General features: G+C 42.3%; 1 protein-coding gene and 1 long non-coding RNA gene across 6 annotated transcripts in view; one reads left to right on the forward strand and one right to left on the reverse strand.

Annotated features, from left to right (window-relative positions):
• LOC123384700 overlaps positions 1-21,307 on the reverse strand; it is a 111,438-nt gene that overhangs the window by 6,683 nt on the left and 83,448 nt on the right. For all 4 annotated transcript variants that reach the window (XR_006596156.1, XR_006596153.1, XR_006596154.1 and 1 more), the window contains 3 exons: positions 4,593-4,721; positions 2,712-2,839; positions 2,170-2,207 (listed from right to left, as the gene is read on the reverse strand). This is a non-coding gene — a long non-coding RNA (uncharacterized LOC123384700). The remainder of the gene's footprint in view (positions 1-2,169; positions 2,208-2,711; positions 2,840-4,592; positions 4,722-21,307) is intronic.
• The window catches only part of CLDN10 (claudin 10), a 114,833-nt gene continuing 106,942 nt past the window's right edge, over positions 13,417-21,307 (forward strand). The window contains exon 1 of one of the 2 annotated variants that reach the window (XM_003980480.6): positions 13,417-13,885. In XM_003980480.6, coding sequence (XP_003980529.1) covers positions 13,672-13,885 — 214 coding nt within the window. In that variant the 5' untranslated portion in view covers positions 13,417-13,671. The remainder of the gene's footprint in view (positions 13,886-21,307) is intronic. The other variant, XM_019828594.3, reaches the window with a different exon arrangement.

Consider the following 21,307-nt stretch of genomic DNA (forward strand, 5'->3'; position numbering starts at 1 on the left):
CGTGAAGACCTGAGAGCTGGGGAGAGTCCTGGCTGATTACAGGCCTGTTCTGTTCCGCCCGGGGTTCCAGAGCGCAACACTGAGATGGGGGTGGGGTGGGGGGGGGGGGATAGACCTGAAGGAAGTAAAGAGAATCAATCTGCACAGCACTCTGTTCCTCTCGCGGGCAGAAGGACACCCACCATAGTCACAGAATGTAGTCTCTGCTCGCGTCTAGGAAAAACTGACTACTTTGTCACTGAGGCGATGGAGGCCTTCACACACGCAGTTCTCAATTTGCATTGTTGTTTTGTTTTGTTTTGTTTTTAAATATTTTAAGTAACCGCTACATCCAATGTGGGGCCTCGGATTATAATCCTGAGATCAAGAATCGCATGGCTGAGCCAGCCAGGCGCCCCTCCATATGCACTGTTATGAATGTTTCTATGATTTCCTATTTCTTCTCCCCCAGCATTTTAGTTTGGAAATTTTTCAAGCCAGAGAAGTTGAAATTATGACACAAACAACCTTCAGGCCGGACACCTTCATCCGTATTCACCAAACACTGACATCTTGCTTTATATACTTGATTTGCTTTATGTGCTTATTTTTCAGAACCATTGGAAAGTAAGCTGCTGACGCCTCAACCTTATTCCTACTTCTTTTTTTTTAAATGTTTATTTATTTATATTTGATTGAGAGAGAGAGAGTGTGTGTGTGAGTGGGCTGGGTGGGTAGGGGGGAGCAGAGAGGGAGAGAGAGAATCCCAAGCAGGCTCCTCGCCGTCAGCGCAGAGCCGATGTGGGACTCCATCCCACGAACTAGTGAGAACATGACCTGAGCTGAACCCAAAAGTCGACCGAGCCACACAGGTGCCCCTAAGTATGTCTGTCCACCTAAGAACAAGGACATTTTTCTTACATTACCACAGTGGCACTCTCACACCTGAGGAACATATCATTGCTACACTAATGGTGTCTATATAGCCAATCTATAGATTTTCTGGATTATTCCAATGATGTGTCCATGTGCAGCCTTTAAAAAAAAAGTCAGTCCAGTTCAGGATCTAGTCAAGGATTTACACTGCTTTAGTTTTCAGGTCTCTTAAGCCTGCTTTCACTTAAGCAGAACTTCTGCCTGGGCCTCACACAGAGGTATGTGATGTTTGATCTGCTCTAATTTAAAGCAATTTTATGTCTTTAGAAACTGAAGCAATAGGTTTTCATCTGAAGATTGAAAAATGTAAGGTATTAGCTTGTGTGTTTCATATCAAAGACTTTTTAAAAATATCTATGTATTTCTTTTGTGGAAGAGACAGAGAGCACATGCAAGTAGGGGAGGGGCAGAGAGGGAGGGAGAGAGAGAATCCCAAGCAGGCTCCACCTTGTCAGAGCAAAGCCCATTGTGGGGCCGGAACCCACGAACTGTGAGACCATTACCTGAGCTGAAGTCAGACACTTAACTGACTGAGACACCCATGGGCCTCTCGTATCAAAGACTTTTTATAATATTATGATTACCATTCTTTAACAGAACTGATGTGCTCAAAGATGCTTTGTTGAAGGTAGCTTTTTAAAAATGTTCCTTCTGGGAAAAAAATATGATGTCTGGCTTTAATAAAATTTCTATCAAAACCACCATGTCCTGGGGCACCTAAGTGGCTCAGTTGGTTGAGTGCCCGACTCTTAATTTCGGCTCGGGTCATGATGCCAGTTTGTGGGATCAAGCCCCACATTGGGCTCCAGGATGAGTGTGGAGCCTGTTTAAGATTCTCTCTTTCTCCCTCTGCCCTTCTCCCCTGCTTACACTCTCTCTCAAAAAAAAAAAAAAAATCATAAAAAACCGCGTCCTTATTGTCTTCTAAAAATGATATTCATATACAAAATCTTTCTGATAAAACTAACAATAAAAATTATTTACTATTAAAAAAAAGCAGAAAGAGAGGACTTTCCTACCAGATATTAGGATATATGTAGACATGGAAGTAATAAATATGGGATAGTTTCTATTACCAGTAGAAGAATACACAAATGGACCAGTAAATTGGAATAGAGACATAGGACCATGTGCTTACACGAGAACTTAATACGGGATGAAAGTCACAATGATAATGAGAAAAGCTTGGATTGTTTAGCAGGTGGAGGAGGGGATGGGCTCGTTACATGGAAACAAATAAAACCGGATCCTTACCTTGAATCACGAAATGACAGACTCCAGATACACTTCACCTGTGGGTGAAAGGCGCATTTCCATAGTTACGTATTTGAAATGCATATAGCCAGATGTGCTTTGGAATTCAAACATTTTCAGATTTAAAAGGGCAAGATGGTATATATACCATACATATTACATAATACCCCAACGGGATCTCGGGTAGCATCCCACAGTCAGACACTTCAGTATTTCTGTAGTAAATCATATAAAGACTAAAGTAGACTCAGCTTGGTTCCAGCAGCACTTTGCTGGGCTGAGTATCCAAATCTACCTTTTTGCCTTCTCCACCTTGCTCTCTGCCTGGGAGGTAGTCTCTCTGGACCTCACCACAGGTTCCCCTACCCTCTGGCAGAAAGAAGAGGAGGGAAGGGTGGGGTTTCCCAGGCCAGCTCTGGCTCGTCTTCCCACCGAAGGACCTAGTTTTGGTAAGGTGGCCTTCTCCGCAACACCTCTCACCTGATTCCAGGAATCATGCCCTTCCCCTCACCTCTTGTGACCATGGCACCATACTATCTCACCTGGGCTGTCTACACCATTGTCCCTGTCTGGGAGCAACCGCCAATGTCTGGGCACACTCTGGGTTGTCGGGACTGTTGGTGTGGGCATACTACAGGCGTCGCAGAGAGCAGGGCTGCTGCTGAACATCCTACAAGGCACAGGACAGCTCCTCACAAAGTAGAATTATTGTTTGGCCCAAAATGTCAATAGTGCTGAGGTTGAGAACCCCGTTCTACACTTTAAATAAAGTCCCTTATTTTTTTTTAAATTTTTTTTAATGTTTATTTTTGAGACAGAGAGAGACAGAGCATGAATGGGGGAGGGGCAGAGAGAGAGGGAGACACAGAATCGGAAGCAGGCTCCAGGCTCTGAGCTGTCAGCACAGAGCCTGACGCGGGGCTCGAACTCACGGACCATGAGATCATGACCTGAGCCGAAGTCGGACGCTTAACCGACTGAGCCACCCAGGCACCCTAAAGTCCCTTATTAAAGTCCTCTCAAATTACCCCGTGTGAATGTGCCATCCGTTTCTAGCTGATGGACACGGTGCCAGGTTTGTGAAAGTCTGGAATACTAGATTTCAGAATTGTGCACCAGAGATTATGAACTGCAAAAGAATACACAGGGGGACATCTTGCTATTCTAGGGCAATGAAGGACTCTAAGCAGAACTTGAAAAGCACAGAATACAGAGGAACGTGATCCCATTAAAATTGTGAGGCTGATGGTCTCAGGAAGGACACCACGGACAAATGAAGGGATGCCAGGTTGGGGGAAGAGACAGGAAATGTGTAATACTGGTAAGGGGCTACTCTTCAGAGTATAAAAGAAATGCCTGCAAATCATATAGGAATCCTAAAGGAAAAATGGGCAAAGTCAGAAGAGGAAAAAACTAAAAGGTTAAAAGCATGTGAAGTGATGCTCAAATTCAAGTTTCCAGATAAATGCAAATTGAAGCAGTGGTATCACTTTATACCACTAATCTGCCAAAAATGTAGAGGTTGCATAATGCTAAGTGTTGGCAGGGATGCAGGGACACACAGAGACTCCCGTGTCATATGAAGGGGGAATGGGGATTTCAAAAGAACAAATTAAGAGAGCAGCTTCATACAGGGCAGAGAAGATGTTAGATCACGAATGAGGTGTAGGACTAACCCAACCTTCTGCATCTAAAATCAGAAATGAAAGGGAGCACGCGCGCACACACGCACACGCGCGCACACACGCGCACACACACACACACACACGATGAAGTTAGGAGAGACAGAAAAGAGGAGGAAGGAAGGGAGGGAAGAAGGAAGGAAGGACAAAAAGAATCTGCACATCTTAGCTTGTTAGAGCAAGGTACTAAAAGCTGATGGGAGGCAGAAACCGCGTGTGATTCAGCCGGAGGGACCGCGAGCAGGGTGTTCGGAAGCCTGCCTTCTGCTGGTGACTGTCGCAAGGCGCGGAGAACACGTGGTCCCGCCCTCTTCAGGTCCAGGTGCGCAGACCAGTCTCTTCCGGCAAGAATTTACTTCCCTTTGGGGGCGCCTGGGTGGCTCAGTCGGTTAAGCAGCCGACTTCGGCTCAGGTCATGATCTCGCGGTCCGTGAGTTCGAGCCCCGCGTCGGGCTCTGTGCTGACAGCTCGGAGCCTGGAGCCTGTTTCAGATTCTGTGTCTCCCTCTCTCTGACCCTCCCCCGTTCATGCTCTGTCTCAAAAATAAATAAACGTTAAAAAAAAATAATAAAAAATAAAAAAAGAATTTACTTCCTTTTGCAGGTAGGTGGCAGTGTGAGAGGAAGGAGGGTAGGAACAGGAAATATGCTGGCCCCGTGACAGGAGATACTGTTTGATTTTGAAAAATGAAAATTCATTAAGTTTCCTCCACCCTCCCTCACCCCAATAAAAGCTGAAAACCTGGAACGATTTGTTTCTCCAACGCTGAGAGTGTCCACGGGACCCAGGGGCATTCAGTGCTAAAACGTAGAAGGACTGGGCAAACCAGAAGGATTGGTTGGTGTCTCTAATCTCAGGATCTTCATTTTTCTAGGAAGAATCATAACAGCAATAAATGATGTATATTTAGCACTTTCTCTGTGCTCTACATGTATAATGTCATAATCCTCAAACCAACTTAGAAAGGAGGTATTTGTGATATAAATTTATTAGTCTGGAAGAGCTCACGGATTCCACCACCCCCCCTTCAATCACAGATGTGTTCACAACACCTTGACAGTCCTCTAGGTGTTTTGTGATTTAAACAGACTTTTTCTCATATGTCTGTCTTTGCAGGCTTAGTTCTTTTTATTTTTCTATGGTTAATTACAGTGGACTCTTCCCCCTACCTCCACCTGCAATTATGCTTCCAATTCCAGGAAGCTTTACACATGATCAAAAAAACATTTAAAGTTTGGTGTCTCTTAGTAACTTTGACAATGGGATAGTGAACAAAATTTGGTTGAATTCTTCCAGAGAAATAATTTCTTCTTTTCTCCCCAGAAGAAGGTAAACTCAAAACACTTGCAGACTAACCCAAGTGGTACGTCTCTTTTTTGTTTGTTTCTCAGATTCTAATCCTGTAAATCTTTATGCCAAAAAGGAGACTTTAAAATGTATTTACATCTGAAAAGAAATCAAAGTGCACAAAATTCTGGCAAAGTAAGAGACAAATAACTATTTATAGACAGAATTATTTAATTTTTATTGCTAGTTATTGGAAGAATGTTTTATAGTGTCCTAATTAAGCCCTGGAGTCAAGATATTGGCAAAAGAGTTTTAAGAAATCAGTTGAAATCTTATTATATTTATTTTATTTAAGTTTATTTATTTTGAGAGAGACAGAGAGAGAGAGCGAGAGAGCACAAACAGGGGAAGGGCAGAGAGTGGGGGGCAGAAGATCTGAAGCAGGCTTTGTGTGGACAGCAGAGAGCCTGACTTGAGGCTTGAACTCACAAACTGCAAGATCATGACCTGAGCCAAAGTCAAGTGTTTAACTGACTAAGCCACCCAGGCACCCATAAAATCTTATTTTAATGATACAAGAAATAGGTGGAGTGTTTTTGGGTGGTTTTTCATTTTAAATTGCAGGATTTTCATCTTAAATGTAGAATCAGGCATACCTTTTCTGGGAATTTAACTCACAGTGTGATGAAGAAAAATATAATGTACTGAAAAAGAAGTTTATTGGACTATTTTTAAAAAAAATTTTTTTTTTTCAACTTTTATTTTATTTTTGGGACAGAGAGAGAGAGAGCATGAACGGGGGAGGGGCAGAGAGAGAGGGAGACACAGAATCGGAAGCAGGCTCCAGGCTCTGAGCCATCAGCCCAGAGCCTGACGCGGGGCTCGAACTCACAGACCGCGAGATCGTGACCTGGCTGAAGTCGGACGCTTAACCGACTGCGCCACCCAGGCGCCCCTGGACTATTTTTTTTTTTTGAGAGAGAGCTCTTTCCACTAAAAACATGCAACTAATTTCCAAAAGAATCTAAATAGGAATTGACACTAGGTAGCACAGCAAAATCTACACAAATCTGAACTTCCAGGATTCTCCTCATTTGGGAGAGATTCACTTATTGTTACTTCCTGATAGGTTATTTGATTTGTTAGAGGTAATTTCTTTTTTTTTTTTTTCAATATATGAAATTTACTGTCAAATTGGTTTCCATACAAACACCCAGTGCTCATCCCAAAAGGGGCCCTCCTCAATACCCATCACCCGCCTTCCCCTCCCTCCCACCCCCCATCAACCCTTAGTTTTTCTCAGTTTTTAAGACTCTCTTATGCTTTGGCTCTCTTCCACTCTAACCTCTTTTTTTTTTTTCCTTCCCCTCCCCCATGGATTTCTGTTAAGTTTTTCAGGATCCACATAAGAGTGAAAACATATGGTATCTGCCTTTCTCTGTATGGTTTATTTCACTTAGCATAACACTCTCCAGTTCCATCCACGTTGCTACAAAGGGCCATATTTCATTCTTTCTCATTGCCACGTAGTACTCCATTGTGTATATAAACCACAATTTCTTTATCCAATCATCAGTTGATGGTGTTAGAGGTAATTTCTATGCCCAACGTGGAGCTCAAATTCACGACTCTGAAATCAAAAGTCTCATGTTCTATCACCTGAGCCAGACAGGTGTCCCAGGTTATTTGATTTTTAGGGATATTTTTAAACATAAGTGTTTACTTTATTACATTTGGCCACTTTTATTTCTGGCATAGAGTGGATTAGGTATCCTATATAACCTTCCTGAAACAAAACACCTACAGTCAGTACAAAAAAATGGAGGGGCCCCTGGCTGGCTCAGGTGATAGAGTTTAGCATCCGACTTCGGCTCAGGTCATGATCTTGTGGTTTGTGGGTTCAAACCCCACATCAGGCTCTGTGCTGACAGCCTGGAGCCTTCTTCAGATTCTGTGTCTCCCTTTCTCTCTGCTTCTCCCCTACTCACGCTCTCCCTAAAAAAAAAGAAAAAAGAAAAAGAAAAAAAAGAAAAAGAAAAAGAAAACATTCAAGGGGTACCTGGGTGACTTGGTCGGTTAAGCGTCTGACTCTTGGTTTTGGCTCAAGTCATGAATTCATGGTTTGTGAGTTCGGGTCCAGTGTCGGGCTCTGTGCTGACAAGTGCGGAGCCTGCTTGGAATTCTCTCTCTTCCTCTCTCTCTCTGCACCTCCCCCTTCCCCATACTTTCTCTCTCTCTATCAAAATAAATAAACTTAAAAAAATTTTTTAATCCAAAAATATTTTTTAATTGAAGTTTATTGATTTTTATTTTGAAAGAGAGAGAGACAGAGAGAGAGACAGACAGCACGAGTGGGGGAAAGACAGAGAGAGCAAGAGAGAGAAGAATCCCAAGCAAGCTTCACACTGTTAGTGCAGAGACCAACGAAGGGCTCAAACCCACGCACCTGAGATCATGACCTGAACCGAAATCCAGAGATGGATGCTTAACTGACTGAGCCATGCAGGCGCCCCTTGAAAAATATTTTTAAATGCACACCTGAGCTAGTGAAAAAGCAAAGGAAATCTTTAGAGGCGAAGAAATGAAGAGAAAACACAAATATAGAAAGGTAAGCCAGCTTTGAAGCCAGTGGCTACCCTGAGGGATCCCTGGTCACCGAGATTTTAGTTCCAAATTGGCCATAATAGGGGGTCCTAGTGCCAGGCAACACTGGAGACTGGATCAGAGGACTCTGAAGTTGTTCCCGCCCCAAAGTAATGACTGCAGTGGGCAAAATTAAAAGGCAGTGCTTCACCACCTCTGCCACCATCGCCATCACTGTCCCCTGGGTGATGGTAAAGGAATGTCCTGTCTCAACCTTGCATTTGAGGATGGGGACAAAAGGAAGTTACCTGAGAATTCCTAACCACAAGTTGACACTCACTTGGGTGTGGCACTAGAATTCACGCTTTGAATGGCTAGTAAAAGATGATAATTTAGTGTAAAGCAGTCTGGGGCGCCTGGGGCACCTGGGTGGCTCAGTCCTTGGGCGGCCAACTTAGACTCAGGTCATGATCTCGAGTCCGTGGGTTCTAGCACCATGCTGGGCTCTGTGCTGACAGCTCAGAGCCTGGAGCCGGCTTCGGATTTTGTCTCCCTTTCTCTCTGCCTGTCCCCTGTTCCTGCTCTGTCTCTTTCTCTCTCTCTAAAATAAACATTTAAAAAATTTTTTAAAATTAATTAAATACCTGTACTCACAGGACACCTGGGTGGCTCAGTCAGTTAAGCTTTTGACTCTTGATTTTAGCTCAGGTCATGATCTCCTGGTTTGTGGGTTTGAGCCCTGCGTTGGGCTCTGCGCTGACAGCATGGAGCCTGCTTGAGATTCTCTCTCTGCCTCTCTCTCTCTCTCAAAAATAAATAAACATTAAAAAAAATAGTCCTGGGTTGATAGTTCACCTAAAAAACAGGAAGAAGCAAATATAAATTCTATCTGGGAGAACAAATGTCCAACTCAGGCCTCAAAACATTTTCATGAGAAAGTTGCCAGGAACACGAGCTTACAATCCCAAATCACAAAGCACATGTGTTTTTTGTTTGTTTTGTTTAAAGAAAGCATCTTTCATAGGTTTATTGGTCCATTACTTTACGTTAATTGACATAAAGAAAACTTTTAAATTTATGAGCAAATAGTTTACCAAGCAGTATAAATTCTTTTGTTTACCTTAAAATATAATACTAATTTCATAGTAAACAATGCACAGAATTTTTTTTATTTTTTATTTGTTTATTTTATTTATTTATTTATTTTTATTTTTTTTATTTTTGGGACAGAGAGAGACAGAGCATGAACGGGGGAGGGGCAGAGAGAGAGGGAGACACAGAATCGGAAACAGGCTCCAGGCTCCGAGCCATCAGCCCAGAGCCCGACGCGGGGCTTGAACTCACGGACCGCGAGATCGTGACCGGGCTGAAGTCGGACGCTTAACCGACTGAGCCACCCAGGCGCCCCCAGAATTTTTTTTTATACCCAGATATATGACAAAGCACATGTTTTAGCAAAAAACTATGAGAAGGTCAGTAAAAAAAAAAAAAAAAAAAAATCAATCCAATTGGCAAAAACTACAGATATGAGAGTAATGAGATATAGAATATAAATTAAGTATCTTTAATACTTAAAAAACAAAATAGGGCACTTGAATTATGACTAAAGAACAAGAGATTAGAAAACAAGAAATAGGAAGATACAGAAAAGGATAACACAGAAACTCTAGACATTTTTTTTTAAAGTATAGTATTAGAAATTAGAACCTCTGGATGGATACTAGCAGATTACACACAGCTGAAGAGAAAATTAATAAATTAGTACATATATCTTTTAAAAACCTAGTATACAGCATGGAGAGATAAAGTGGTTAAAAATATTAAAAAGAAGTTAAGAAATAGGACAAACAGAACAAAAAAATAGATCTTATCAGAGTTCTAGAAGGAGATAAAGAAAGAATAGGGAAGAGGTAACATCTCTAGAGGGAAGGGACTAAGAGTTTTCCAGAAATGATGACAGATATGAATGATTAGATTCAAGAAGTTCAGTAAATCCCAAAGGAGATTACCAAAAATAATCCATACTTAGAAAGTCAAATCGAAACTGCCAAAACCAAAGAGAATCTTAAAATCAGTCAAACACAAAGCACGGACTAATCTATAAAGAAATGACAAATCTAGTTCTTGATTTCTCTACAACACTGAAAGTCAGATGGAAGCAGAATTATATCTTCAAAGTGACAAATGGAAACAATTGTCAACTTATAACCGTATACCCCCCCAAAAATTATCTACCAAAAGCAAGCACAGAAGAAATATATTATTATCTGGCAAACAAAAACTAAGACAGGTAACTACCAACAGTCCCTCACTAGAGAAACTTTGCAAGGATAGACCTTAGGAAGAAGAAAAATAATAAACTTACAAGGAAGGTTTGAGAGGCAAAATGGAATAGTGAGCAAAAAAAGAAAAATGACAGTATGTAGTAATAACGGCAAGTGCGGGCTAACATCTGGGGAGATAAAACTCTAATTCATGGGACTAAAAAAATCAAATGACATAGAAATAAAGTAATAACATAGGCCAGAAGAGGAGTTATATTAATGTTAAAACATCTTAAGGTACTTATATTATTCATAAGGAGAATAAAGACAATGATCGATTTTATTTATTAAGTTAAATATGCATTAAAATTTCTAGAGTAACTATTAAACAACCCAAATAATGTGCAACTTCTAATTTAATAAGTGGAAAAATTGAAATGTGGGAAAAAACTTTAAAAAATGCAAAAAAGAAGAAAAACGAAATGTTCAAAAACCTTTGAATAAGGGTTTGAACCAAGCACGTCTGCTTACGTGTGGATTTTTTTGATAAATAGAGTACAGTATTGTAAATGTATTTTCTCTTCCTCATGATTTTACTAATAACATTTTCTTTTCTCTAGCTTACTTTATTATAAGAATACAGAACATGATACATATAGTATATAAAATATGTATTAATCAACTGTTTATGAGTAAGGCTTCTGGTCAACAGTAGGTAAGTTTTGGGGGATCAAAAGTTATATGTGGATTTTTGACTGCGTGGCGGTTGGTACCCCTAACACTGTATATACAAGAAGGAAATCGGAGAAAATATGTTAGACAAAAAGATGCTAGAATGAGTCTTAAGTTTAAGAATAAATCTAGCATGTGGTACCTGGCTGGTTCAATCAATGGAGCATGTGGCTCTTGATCTCAGGGTTGTAGGTTTGAGCTCCATGTTAGGTGTAGAGATTACGTAAAAATAAAATCTTGGGGCGCCTGGATGGCTCAGTTGGTTAAGCGTCCGACTTCGGCTCAGGTCATGATCTCTTACTTCATGGGTTCGTGCCCTGCATCAGGCTCTGTGCTGACAGCTTGGAGCCTGGAGCCTGCTTCAGATTCTGTGTCTCCCTCTCTCTCTGCCCCTCCCGTGCTTGTGCTCTCTCTCTCTCTCAAAAATAAACATTTAAAAAAGAAAGAAAGAAAATCTTAAAAAAAATAAATCAGGCAAAAAATGTAACAAGATTTAATTAAAATATTCAACTTTATGAAAGACATTAAAGAAGGGTTAAATGAAGAGATATACAATACTCATTGGAAGGCTCAACTTTATAAAGTTATTTACTTTCCTCCAATAAACATCCCAGTAGGTATGTATATGTGTATAACTTCATAAGTCTATTCTAAAATATGTAAGGAACAGCAAAGAGCTAAAAAAAAAAGTCTCAGATACTCTTGATAACAAGAGCAAAAAATAAGAGACATCAACAAGATCTCAAGAAATATTTATAAATTAGAGTAATTAAGCCAGTATTATATGGGTGCAGGAACAGACAAGCAGATAAATGTAACAGATTACGAGAGTCCATAAACAGACCATGTAAATATTTACATCTGATATGACAGAAGTGACATTGCAAATCAATAGGGAAACCAGAGGCCATTTAGTAGGGACAGAAAAATTTGGTTTCCATGTTGAAAAATGAAATAGATCCCAAATCATAAAACAGAAAAATAAATTCCAGTTTAAGCTTAATTACTTTTTTTTGAGAGAGACAGAGACAGCTCAAGTGGGGGAGGAGCAGAGAGAGAGAGAGAGAGAGAGAGAGAGAGAGGGAGGGAGAGACTGAATTCCAAGCAGGCAGCACAGAGCCCCACATGGGGCTTGAACTCACAAAACTGTGAGATGGTTACCTGAGCTGAAATCAGTAGCAGGAACTCAAGTGACTGAGCTACCCAGGTGTCCCATTTTTTTTTAAGTAGGTTTCATGTCCAGCACAGAGCCCAACAAGGGGCTCGAATTCACAACCCTGAGATCAAGACCTGAGCTGAGATCAAGAGTCAGATACTTAATCAACTGAGCCACCCAGCTGCCCTGAAAAATCAGTTCTAGATGATTTAAGAACTTAAATGTAAAAGCTAAAACTTTGAAATAGGATTAAAAGGTAACGTATTTACTATTTCTGAGGGAGATTTCTTTTTTTTTAATATTTTTTTAAAGTTTTTTTAAAATTTATTTTGAGAGAGACAGAGAGAGTTGTGAACTGGACAGGGGGAGAGAGAGGGACAGAGGGAGACTCCCAAGCAGGCTCGGAGCTGTCAGCACAGAGCCTGATGGGGGGGCTTGAGCTCACGGAGAGTCGGAAGCTTAACCAACTGAGACACCCAGATGCCCCTGAGGGAGACATCTTAATCAAGATCTCAAAGCACAAATCATTTAGTAAAATGATTTGTGTAAATGCTTGGTAAATTTAAGCATGCTAAAATCAAGAGTCTTTATCAAATATCCGAATAAAGACAAACCACAAACTGGGAGAAGATATTTACAACGTAAATAATCAACAAATGATTGCTATCCAGGATGTATATAGAACTAAAAATAAATTATAACAAGTCAAGCAACTCAACGGATAAAATGAGCAAAAGCTACAAATGTCTGTAGACAAAAACACAATGAACCAATAAATATGTGAAAATATGCTCAGCTTCATTAGTGATCAGGAAATACAAGTTAGTCATCATAACGGGAGAGCTTTACACTCATCAGAGTGGCCAACCCCCCACTCTCCCCCCCCCAAAAAAAAACCAAACAAAACCCAGCAATTCTGAAACACCCCAATGCCACATGTCATGAAGTGAGCCAATGAGGATTCACCCACTGGTTGTAGGATGGTAAACAACTAGAGCTACTCAGTACAGCAACTTAGTATTGTCAATAAGGTTGAAGATTAGTTCCTACTTATTTCCTGCTTCCTAGCAGTTCTGTTTCTAAGATTACCCTGGAGAAGCTCTTGCAGCAGGTGCACAAAAAGAAATGCATGAGAATATTTACAGCTGTTCCCACTGTTATTGAGGGGGGGGGGGGTGGGGGTGAGGAAGAAACAACACAAATGTTCATCTCCAGGAACATGGATAAATAAATTGTAGTATATTCACTTAATGAAGTACTATATTTCCGCCAACTACATTCTTGAACATAGATGAATCTCACGAACATAACGTTGTGTGAAAAAGTAAGTTACCGAAGAATGCCTGCCATATGATTCCATTTCTATAAAGATTCAGAAGCATGCGAGACTAAAGCAATTGGTCAAATAAGCCTTAACTGTTACTGTATAATTTGTACTTTGTAATATCTGCTCGGTGCACGGTTCGTTAAGCTTCAGGCTAACAGAAAATTAAGCATTAACTATGGTGCCAGGAAAAAAGTATCTGCGAAATCAAAACCTTTAAAATCCATCTAAAATTTTTTAGTAAATCTCCGTGTAGGAAATTAGAAAGATCATCTCAAGCTATCTTTAAAATGCCATCGGTGAACCAGACTCTATCCTGAATTCCGGTCCTTCCGCAGGCCATCCGAGCATGAAATGCTGTTCCCTACCCGCGTTAACCTGCCATAACACCTGTCCGAGCGCTAGTCGCCCGCTGCATGCCTAGCCCACCAAAGCGTTCTGTCTGGACTGTGTCACTGGAGAAGACAGAGCGACATGTCCAGGGCGCAGATCTCAGCTCTGGTGTTTGGCGTCGGAGGGTTTGGAGCTCTTGTCGCGGCCACCGCGTCCAATGAATGGAAAGTGACCACCCGAGCATCATCGGTGATAACCGCCACTTGGGTTTACCAGGGTCTGTGGATGAACTGCGCAGGTAACGCGTTGGGTTCTTTCCATTGCCGACCACACTTTACTATCTTCAAAGTAGAAGGTAAATATAATGGCTTTGCTCGGGGTGGAAGTAAAATGTCGCTTTTCCCCTCACTGTGCCGAAGCAGCTGCATACAGTTGGCTGTTAACTCTGTAAAGACTGAGTGCTTGTGAAAGTGTCAAGGATTACCTAGGATGGGGCGCCCGGCTGGCTCAGTGGGTGGAGCATGTGATTCTTGACCTTGGGGTTGTGGGGTCCAGCCCCATGTTGGCTGCCGCGATTACTTAAAAATAAAATCCTAAAAAAAAAAATTGCCTAGGAAGAAGGATGAGGTATATGAACGTGGGCTGAAAGAATTAAATCATGTATTTTATATGACAAAGGGAGGTTAATAATCTCATGAATCTTTTACAAATACCCAGTGCAAATGATAGACTCCAAGGGACAGGGCAGAAATGACTATTTTATTTATTTTAATTTTTATTTTGTTTTGAGAGAGACAGAGACAGCACAGGTCAGGGGAGGGGCAGGGAGACAGGGAGACAGAGAATCTCAAGCAGGCTCCACCCTGCCAGCGCAGAGCCTGACTTGGGGCTTGAACTCTCGAAATCGTGAGACCATGACCTCGGCCGAAACAAGAGTCAGACACTTAACCCAATGAGCCATCCAGGTGCCCCCAAAAGTGATTTAAAAGCTAGTTTCAATTTGCCTCACATCATGGAGGAATCTTTTCCAGACAGGTGTGTATACATACATTATACATCTATAGACACACATATACACATGCACACATGCTGTAATTCATAGGTTATTCCCAATTCCTATACTTCCCCAGGCCATCTGAGTATGAAGTACGCGCACACACGTATATATGTATACTCCTGTACATATTCAAGGGGGTAAAAGCATATGACAAGGAGGACAGTGCTGAGTGAAAAAAGAATTTTGTTTACAGAGGGGTTCTATTTTTTTTAAATCATATTTAATGATAAAATAGCAGAGCAAGAAGAATTTAAAAAGTAGTTACGTGAAAGAAAATGCCCATAAACTGCCTTTTTGTTGCTTGGTTTTACTTTTTTTTAAACATGCAAGCAAGCTTTCATCGTTATGCATGTTAGAAACTCTATTACAAGTATCTGTATCTTAGGGACATTTTTTTCTTGGAAGGCATTTCCATACCTCGGGATACCTCCGGGGAGATAACGACCTGCTCTTATGTCATCACAAGAATCACTATCTGCCTCGTGATTTGATGCCTTTGCAAATCTGCCATAAGTTGTGGGTTTATTATGTTAAAAAATTGCCCCTGGTATTTAAAAATTTTTTTAATGTTTTTATTTATTTTTTTGAGACACAGAGAGACAGAGCATGAGCAGGGGAGGGGCAGAGAGAGAGGGAGACACAGAATCTGAAGCAGGCTCCAGGCTCTGAGCTATTAGCACAGAGCCTGACGCGGGGCTCGAACTCCTGGAGTGTGAGATCATGACCTGAGCCGAAGTCGGACGCTCAACGAACTGAGCCAACCAGGCACCCCACCCCTGGTATTTTTTAAAATGTAGTCTTTCCACAACTAAATGGCAAAACTGTACCTTGGCCTCAGTAAAGAAAATAAAATTTTAACTAGGAAGTTACTAAAGCATAATATTTCATGGGATTTTGTGTCAAGTACCCCCGTCATTAGTGCACAGTGTGTGCCAAAGGATAAAGAGAGAATACTTAGTTAAATCCAGGAGACTTCTAATGACAAGGGAAATGTTCAAGCTCGGATAGCCCACGTAGGCCCTCAAATAATGAACTTTCTCAAGCACCCATTTGAAGAATCAATGGTATATTTCTTTTCAGTCCCAACTTACAAACTTACTTTGAGATACTTCAGAATCGTTCCCTCTCCTATGGAAGGCTTTGTTAGGAACAAGGGGGAAACTGTAAAAGAGAGGAAGAGTGTGGTGGAGACCATTAGCGTCATTCTGCACATCTCTGTGGTTCTTCCTTCTCTATGGCCCCCTTTGGCCCACTGCCATCTTGGGCAGCAAGCAGACGAGATACTGCGTGGGTAAGTGTATTTCCTTGATCTTTCTTGGGTTCTTTTTTAAAATGTATTATTTTTGTATTTTACTTATTTTGGGGGGGGGGTTCATTGTTTTTGAAGGAAAAAAACTTTCTTAGAGAGAGAGAGAGAGAGAGAGAGCAAGTGGTGGAGAGGGGCAGAGGAAGAGAGAGAAAGAATTTCAAAGTAGGCACCATGCCCAGTGCAGATGAGATCATGACCTGAGCCAAAATCAAGAGTCAGGTACTTAACTGACTGAGCCTCCCAGACACCTCAGGATTTTTTTTTAAAGATTTAATTTTTATGTAATCTCTACACCCAACATGGGGCTCGAACCCACAACCCTGAGATCAAGAGTCATATGCTCTATTGATTGAGCCAGCCAGGCACCCCTAGTGGGTTCATCTTTTTTTTTTTTTCAACTTTTTAAATTTATTTTTGGGACAGAGAGAGAGAGAGAGCATGAACGGGGGAGGGGCAGAGAGAGAGGGAGACACAGAATCGGAAACAGGCTCCAGGCTCCGAGCCATCAGCCCAGAGCCTGACGCGGGGCTCGAACTCACAGACCGCGAGATCGTGACCTGGCTGAAGTCGGACGCTTAACCGACTGCGCCACCCAGGCGTCCCGGGTTCATCTTTTTTAAAAAAATATTTTGTCTTATTATCCCTCATTCTATATTCCTTAACAAAACCCAGTTATTTTGAAAAATTAACATTTAACCTTAGTTCCAAAGTGGGCTAAAGAATCATGGTAGATTTCTGTGTGACTTCAATAGCTACTTCTCCAAATGCATCTTAGAAAACATGGAGTGAGAAGTTATAGTTACTATGTAGTTCATGGTGGTCTAAATAATCTCCCCCCCCCCCCCCCCCCCCCACTTAAAATTTTATCACCCTGGGGCACCTGGGCGGCTTAGTGGGTTAAGCATCTGACTTCAGTTCAGGTCATGATCTTGTGGTTCATGGGTTCGAACTCTGCATCAGGCTCTGTGCTGACAGCTCAGAGCCTGGATCCTGCTTCGGATTCTGTGTCTCCCCCACTCTCTGCTCCTCCCCTGCTTGCACTCTGTCTCTCTCTCAAAAATAAACATAAAACAATTTTTAAATTTTGTCCCCCTGATTTTGCTTTTTTTTTTTTTTTAATTTTTTTTTCAACGTTTATTTATTTTTGGGACAGAGAGAGACAGAGCATGAACGGGGGAGGGGCAGAGAGAGAGGGAGACACAGAATTGGAAACAGGCTCCAGGCTCTGAGCCATCAGCCCAGAGCCTGACGCGGGGCTCGAACTCACGGACCGCGAGATCGTGACCTGGCTGAAGTCGGATGCTTAACCGACTGCGCCACCCAGGCGCCCCTGATTTTGCTTTTTATATTAAAGATAATGTATTCTAGATCTGCTGTGTACCCTGCACATGAGAGGTATTTTGAAAAATCTGGTCCACTGACAGTGCTTTGATTAGAACATGTAAAATTAATTTAACATTCTCTCTCCCCTTTCTTCCTCCTGAATAAAAATCTTTATAAAATAAACAAGTTGCTACAGAAATCTATTTTCAAAGTCAGGAACACTGATTCATGTTTCCAAAGGAAATGGGGACTCACATTTGGATTTCCTTATTCACATGGAATCGTTGCTGACGATACTGGTTGCTTTTCCTTTGCTGCTCTTTGAAAACACAACAACAGGGGTGTCGGGAAAGCCTCTCTGCCAGTAGGCTCTCGGACATCCCAGTAATTCCAAATTGAGACAAGAACTCAGAAGCCAATGAGGAATGAAAATGAGTATATCACATTTTAAAATAACAAACTATTGAAGCCCTGCTGTGTCAATTTGAGACAAATCCGCTTAGACTTAGGTCAGATTAAGCCTCCCTTGAGAAAGAAAAAGAAAAAAACTTTCTGAGCTGCCAGGGTTTCTGTTTGTTTACTTTTTGCCTTGCTGGTTACATAACTTCATTGCCAGAGTCGTACCTTGTTGTTGCTAACACTCTCCGCTGTCTCAAGAGCTGCAGGTTTTCAGGGACCCATTCAGAGGACTAGTGACTACAGCCTTTAGAGACTTGATGTGAGCCAGCACCCTCTCTGGACAGGGAGCATTGACAGTATTGAGAAAAATAGAGGCCCTCTTCAACTGCAGTTCTGTGGGGTGGATTTCAGAAACACACCCTACGGATCCTTGTAATTCAGTCCTCATCACAGCCTGGGAGCTCCTTGACTCAATCCCCAAAGCACGTCACTTTCTCTGGGGGCAATATCCACCACAGGCTGTGTCTCTTGTTCCGTCACGTTTTGATTTTCCCTCCTGTCACCGTTAACAAGGATATTTTAACTGTGAAAACAGGGCATCGCTCGTAGGGAGGGAAGAGGTCCTTTCTGACGGGGAAGGCTGGGTCCAGGGAGCACTGCTAAGGGGAGGGACTGAAGCTGCCTGGTGGGGGTTACCTCGAAGACTAGACTGTTAGGCTCTCCTTGTGCTCCTGGCACACACTGGGCTCTGGACAGATATTTGCAACATGGCTGAATGAACAAAATTATGAATGAGATAGATGGTTCCTGATGAGGGCAAAATCGTACTCCTGGAGGAAGGCCAGAGTGTCGTGAATTGAGCGATTGAGGACATGTACTCAGGCAACAACAAGGAAGATCACTGAATTGCAATTCAGCAGACCAAACTTCAAATTCTCTTTTATTAACCAGTCGCCAGACCTTGACTTTGCAAATGAATCTGTCTCATTCATAAATTTCTTTTCTGTAAATTGAGAGAGCTGGACTCCAACAGTCCCTTGAAGTATCCTTCAACCTGAAGTTCAATTCCAGGGCTTTGTGATGCTTCACCACGTTGCAGTTCACCGAAGAATTACAGCTATAAAAGGCTCCTGGAACATAACTGCTCCAGAGATTAGCCCTTCTTTTTCTCCCCTTATCTATTATCTTAGCTGGCTTCCTGTGTTCCTGACTGTTTAGAATCTTATCTGCATCTGGGTGGAGATAGGTTTAATGACCTTAAATGACCTTACGAGTAACAAGCAAAGTAAAGGTGCCAGGATTTCACTGGAACGAAACCAAACACTATTCTGGACGCTGGCCGTCAAGTGATGCTGGCTGCCTACAAGAGTACGAAGCTTCTTTCTCTCCTCACTTTCTGCCGCCTCCGTCTCTCTCTCTCTCCCCTTACCAGCCATGCCATAAGAATGGGGGCAAAGGAATGGCATTTGCTAGAGAAAAGGAGTTTTCTGTGGGTGTTTATTCACTATATGGGGAACAGCTGGGAGCCATCTGATGTCATAAGAGATTTCTTGCTCGCTGAAATGTGTGTCTTAGTCTATGATTAAATAACAGTAAGTAAATCTAGAGGCACCTGGGTGGCTCAGTCAGTTAAGCCTCTAACTTTAGCTCAGGTCGTGATCTCACGGTTTGTGAGTTCGAGCCCCAAGTTGGGCACTGTGCTGACAGCAGAAAGCCTGCTTGGGATTCTCTCTCTCTCTCTCTCTCTCTCTGCCCCTCCCTCTCATCTCCCTCTCAAAATACGTAAATTAATGTAATTTTTAAAATATTTATTTATTTTGAGAGAGAGCACGTGCGTGAGTGTGCTCCTGCCCATAAGTAGGGGAGGGGGCAGAGAGATAGAGAGGGAGTCAGAGGATCCAAGGCAGGCTCCACACTGACAGCGGAGAGCTGGATGCAGGGCTTGAACTCACAAACTGAGAGATCATGATATGAGCTGAAGTCAGACGCTTAACCAACTCAGCCACCTGGGCGCCCCAAATAAATAAACTTTAAAAAAAAAAAAAGAAGAAGAAGAAAAACTCCAAGTTTTGTCTTAGGCTTATTTTGGGGGTGAAAACTGCCAAAGAAACATTCAACATGCTTTTGTCCCGACAAAAAATGGCATAATTTTTTATGTGTGCTGCCCCAAGGTAGGTGAATTGTATTCTCACCGCAGAATCTGGACAGGATGAGCCACCATAAAATTGTCTCTATGCCGAGAGAATGCCATGCATGGGGCTGACACGTGCCCGTGTCGTGGTGAAGGTGGCAATGGAGCTAAAGCAGCCACGGTTGGACTTGGAATTCTGCATCTGGGTGCTGCGTGCTCCTTCCCGGAAGCCCCAGAGATTGTCAGGATGGCTTGTCTCCATTACCAGTCTCTTGGAGGCCAGGACCTTACCTTATTTATCCTGGTATCCTCAGTACCCACCACGGTGGCTGGCTCCTAGCAGGCACTCACTAAAGTTTTGTGGACCAAACAAATGGAAGAAGAAATTGTTCACGGAGCTAAATTGTAACATTTAATAGATGGAGAGGGCATCTCCTGTCACCAAGCTCTGGCCAAGGGAGAAGGCCCCAGGGAAGTGCTTAAAAGGAGAAGAGCCAGGAGCATTTTTTATGACGAGACGCAAGACGGATTTTTCCAGACACATAATGATTTAGAGCTTCGCTTCGTAATGTATGGTCCTCAGACCGGCAGCATCTGTATCCCTTGGGAGCTTGCTAGAAATTCAGAATCTCGGGCTCTACCACAGACCTACTGAATCAAAATCCGCATTTTAACAACATCTCCGGGTGTCTCCTATGCACATTAAAAGTTTGAGAAATCCCGTTTAGAGCTTGGTGCTGGAGTCTAATGGACTCGCCACTTACTAACTAAGGGTCTGAATCTCTCTGTGCTTCAGTTTTCTTACCTGTTAGATGGTGTGTAAACAAGATAACATAGGCAAAGTGCCTTATACGATGCCAGATGGAGACACTCACCATGGAGGGTAGCGCTCATTACTGTGACCAGGTCTTTCAGTGCCGTGAAGCTCACATCTCAACTGTTGGGAGGTGACAGTTCCTTCTGTTCCATCAATTTGCTTCTGGCCAGACCACAGTAGCTGCTTCCTGAAATCCAAAGCCTAACAGAAGGATGCCTCTCATCCCTGTGTCACATTTATAATCATGCAAAGGTTACAGAGCTCATCAGAGTCACACCGTTTATGCTTGGGATTCGCTAGGCCTCATAAGGTGAGACCACGCTGTATTGGGAAGTCAGGTTCTGACCGCAGATGTGAGCCTGTTTGTCACGGCAGTCATGTGCCACGTCTGTCCGAAATGGGAAGAAAAGATCCGCTTCGTGCTCCATTTAGGGAAGCAGTGCTGTGTTCACACGTTGGGCAGCCAAGAAAGGACAAAGCTTTACTCAGGTGTTGCTAGCCCGGAGGACTGGGAAAAACTTTGTGATGGTATAATACATTGATTTGAGTCATATTCACATTTCACAAAGCGCTTTCACAGACATTATTACTTTTATCCAAAAGATAGTATTCCATGGCCCCCATTTTATGGGCAAGGTAACTGAGGCTCACAGGGGAGCATATTTATAACTTTGCGTGGTCATCCACAGATTTTGAGGGGAAACGTTCAGCATTTGGTACTAGCCCCCCAAACTTGTGTTT

Source organism: Felis catus, chromosome A1 (assembly GCF_018350175.1).
Source record: "Felis catus isolate Fca126 chromosome A1, F.catus_Fca126_mat1.0, whole genome shotgun sequence".
NCBI classification, from domain to species: domain Eukaryota; kingdom Metazoa; phylum Chordata; class Mammalia; order Carnivora; family Felidae; genus Felis; species Felis catus.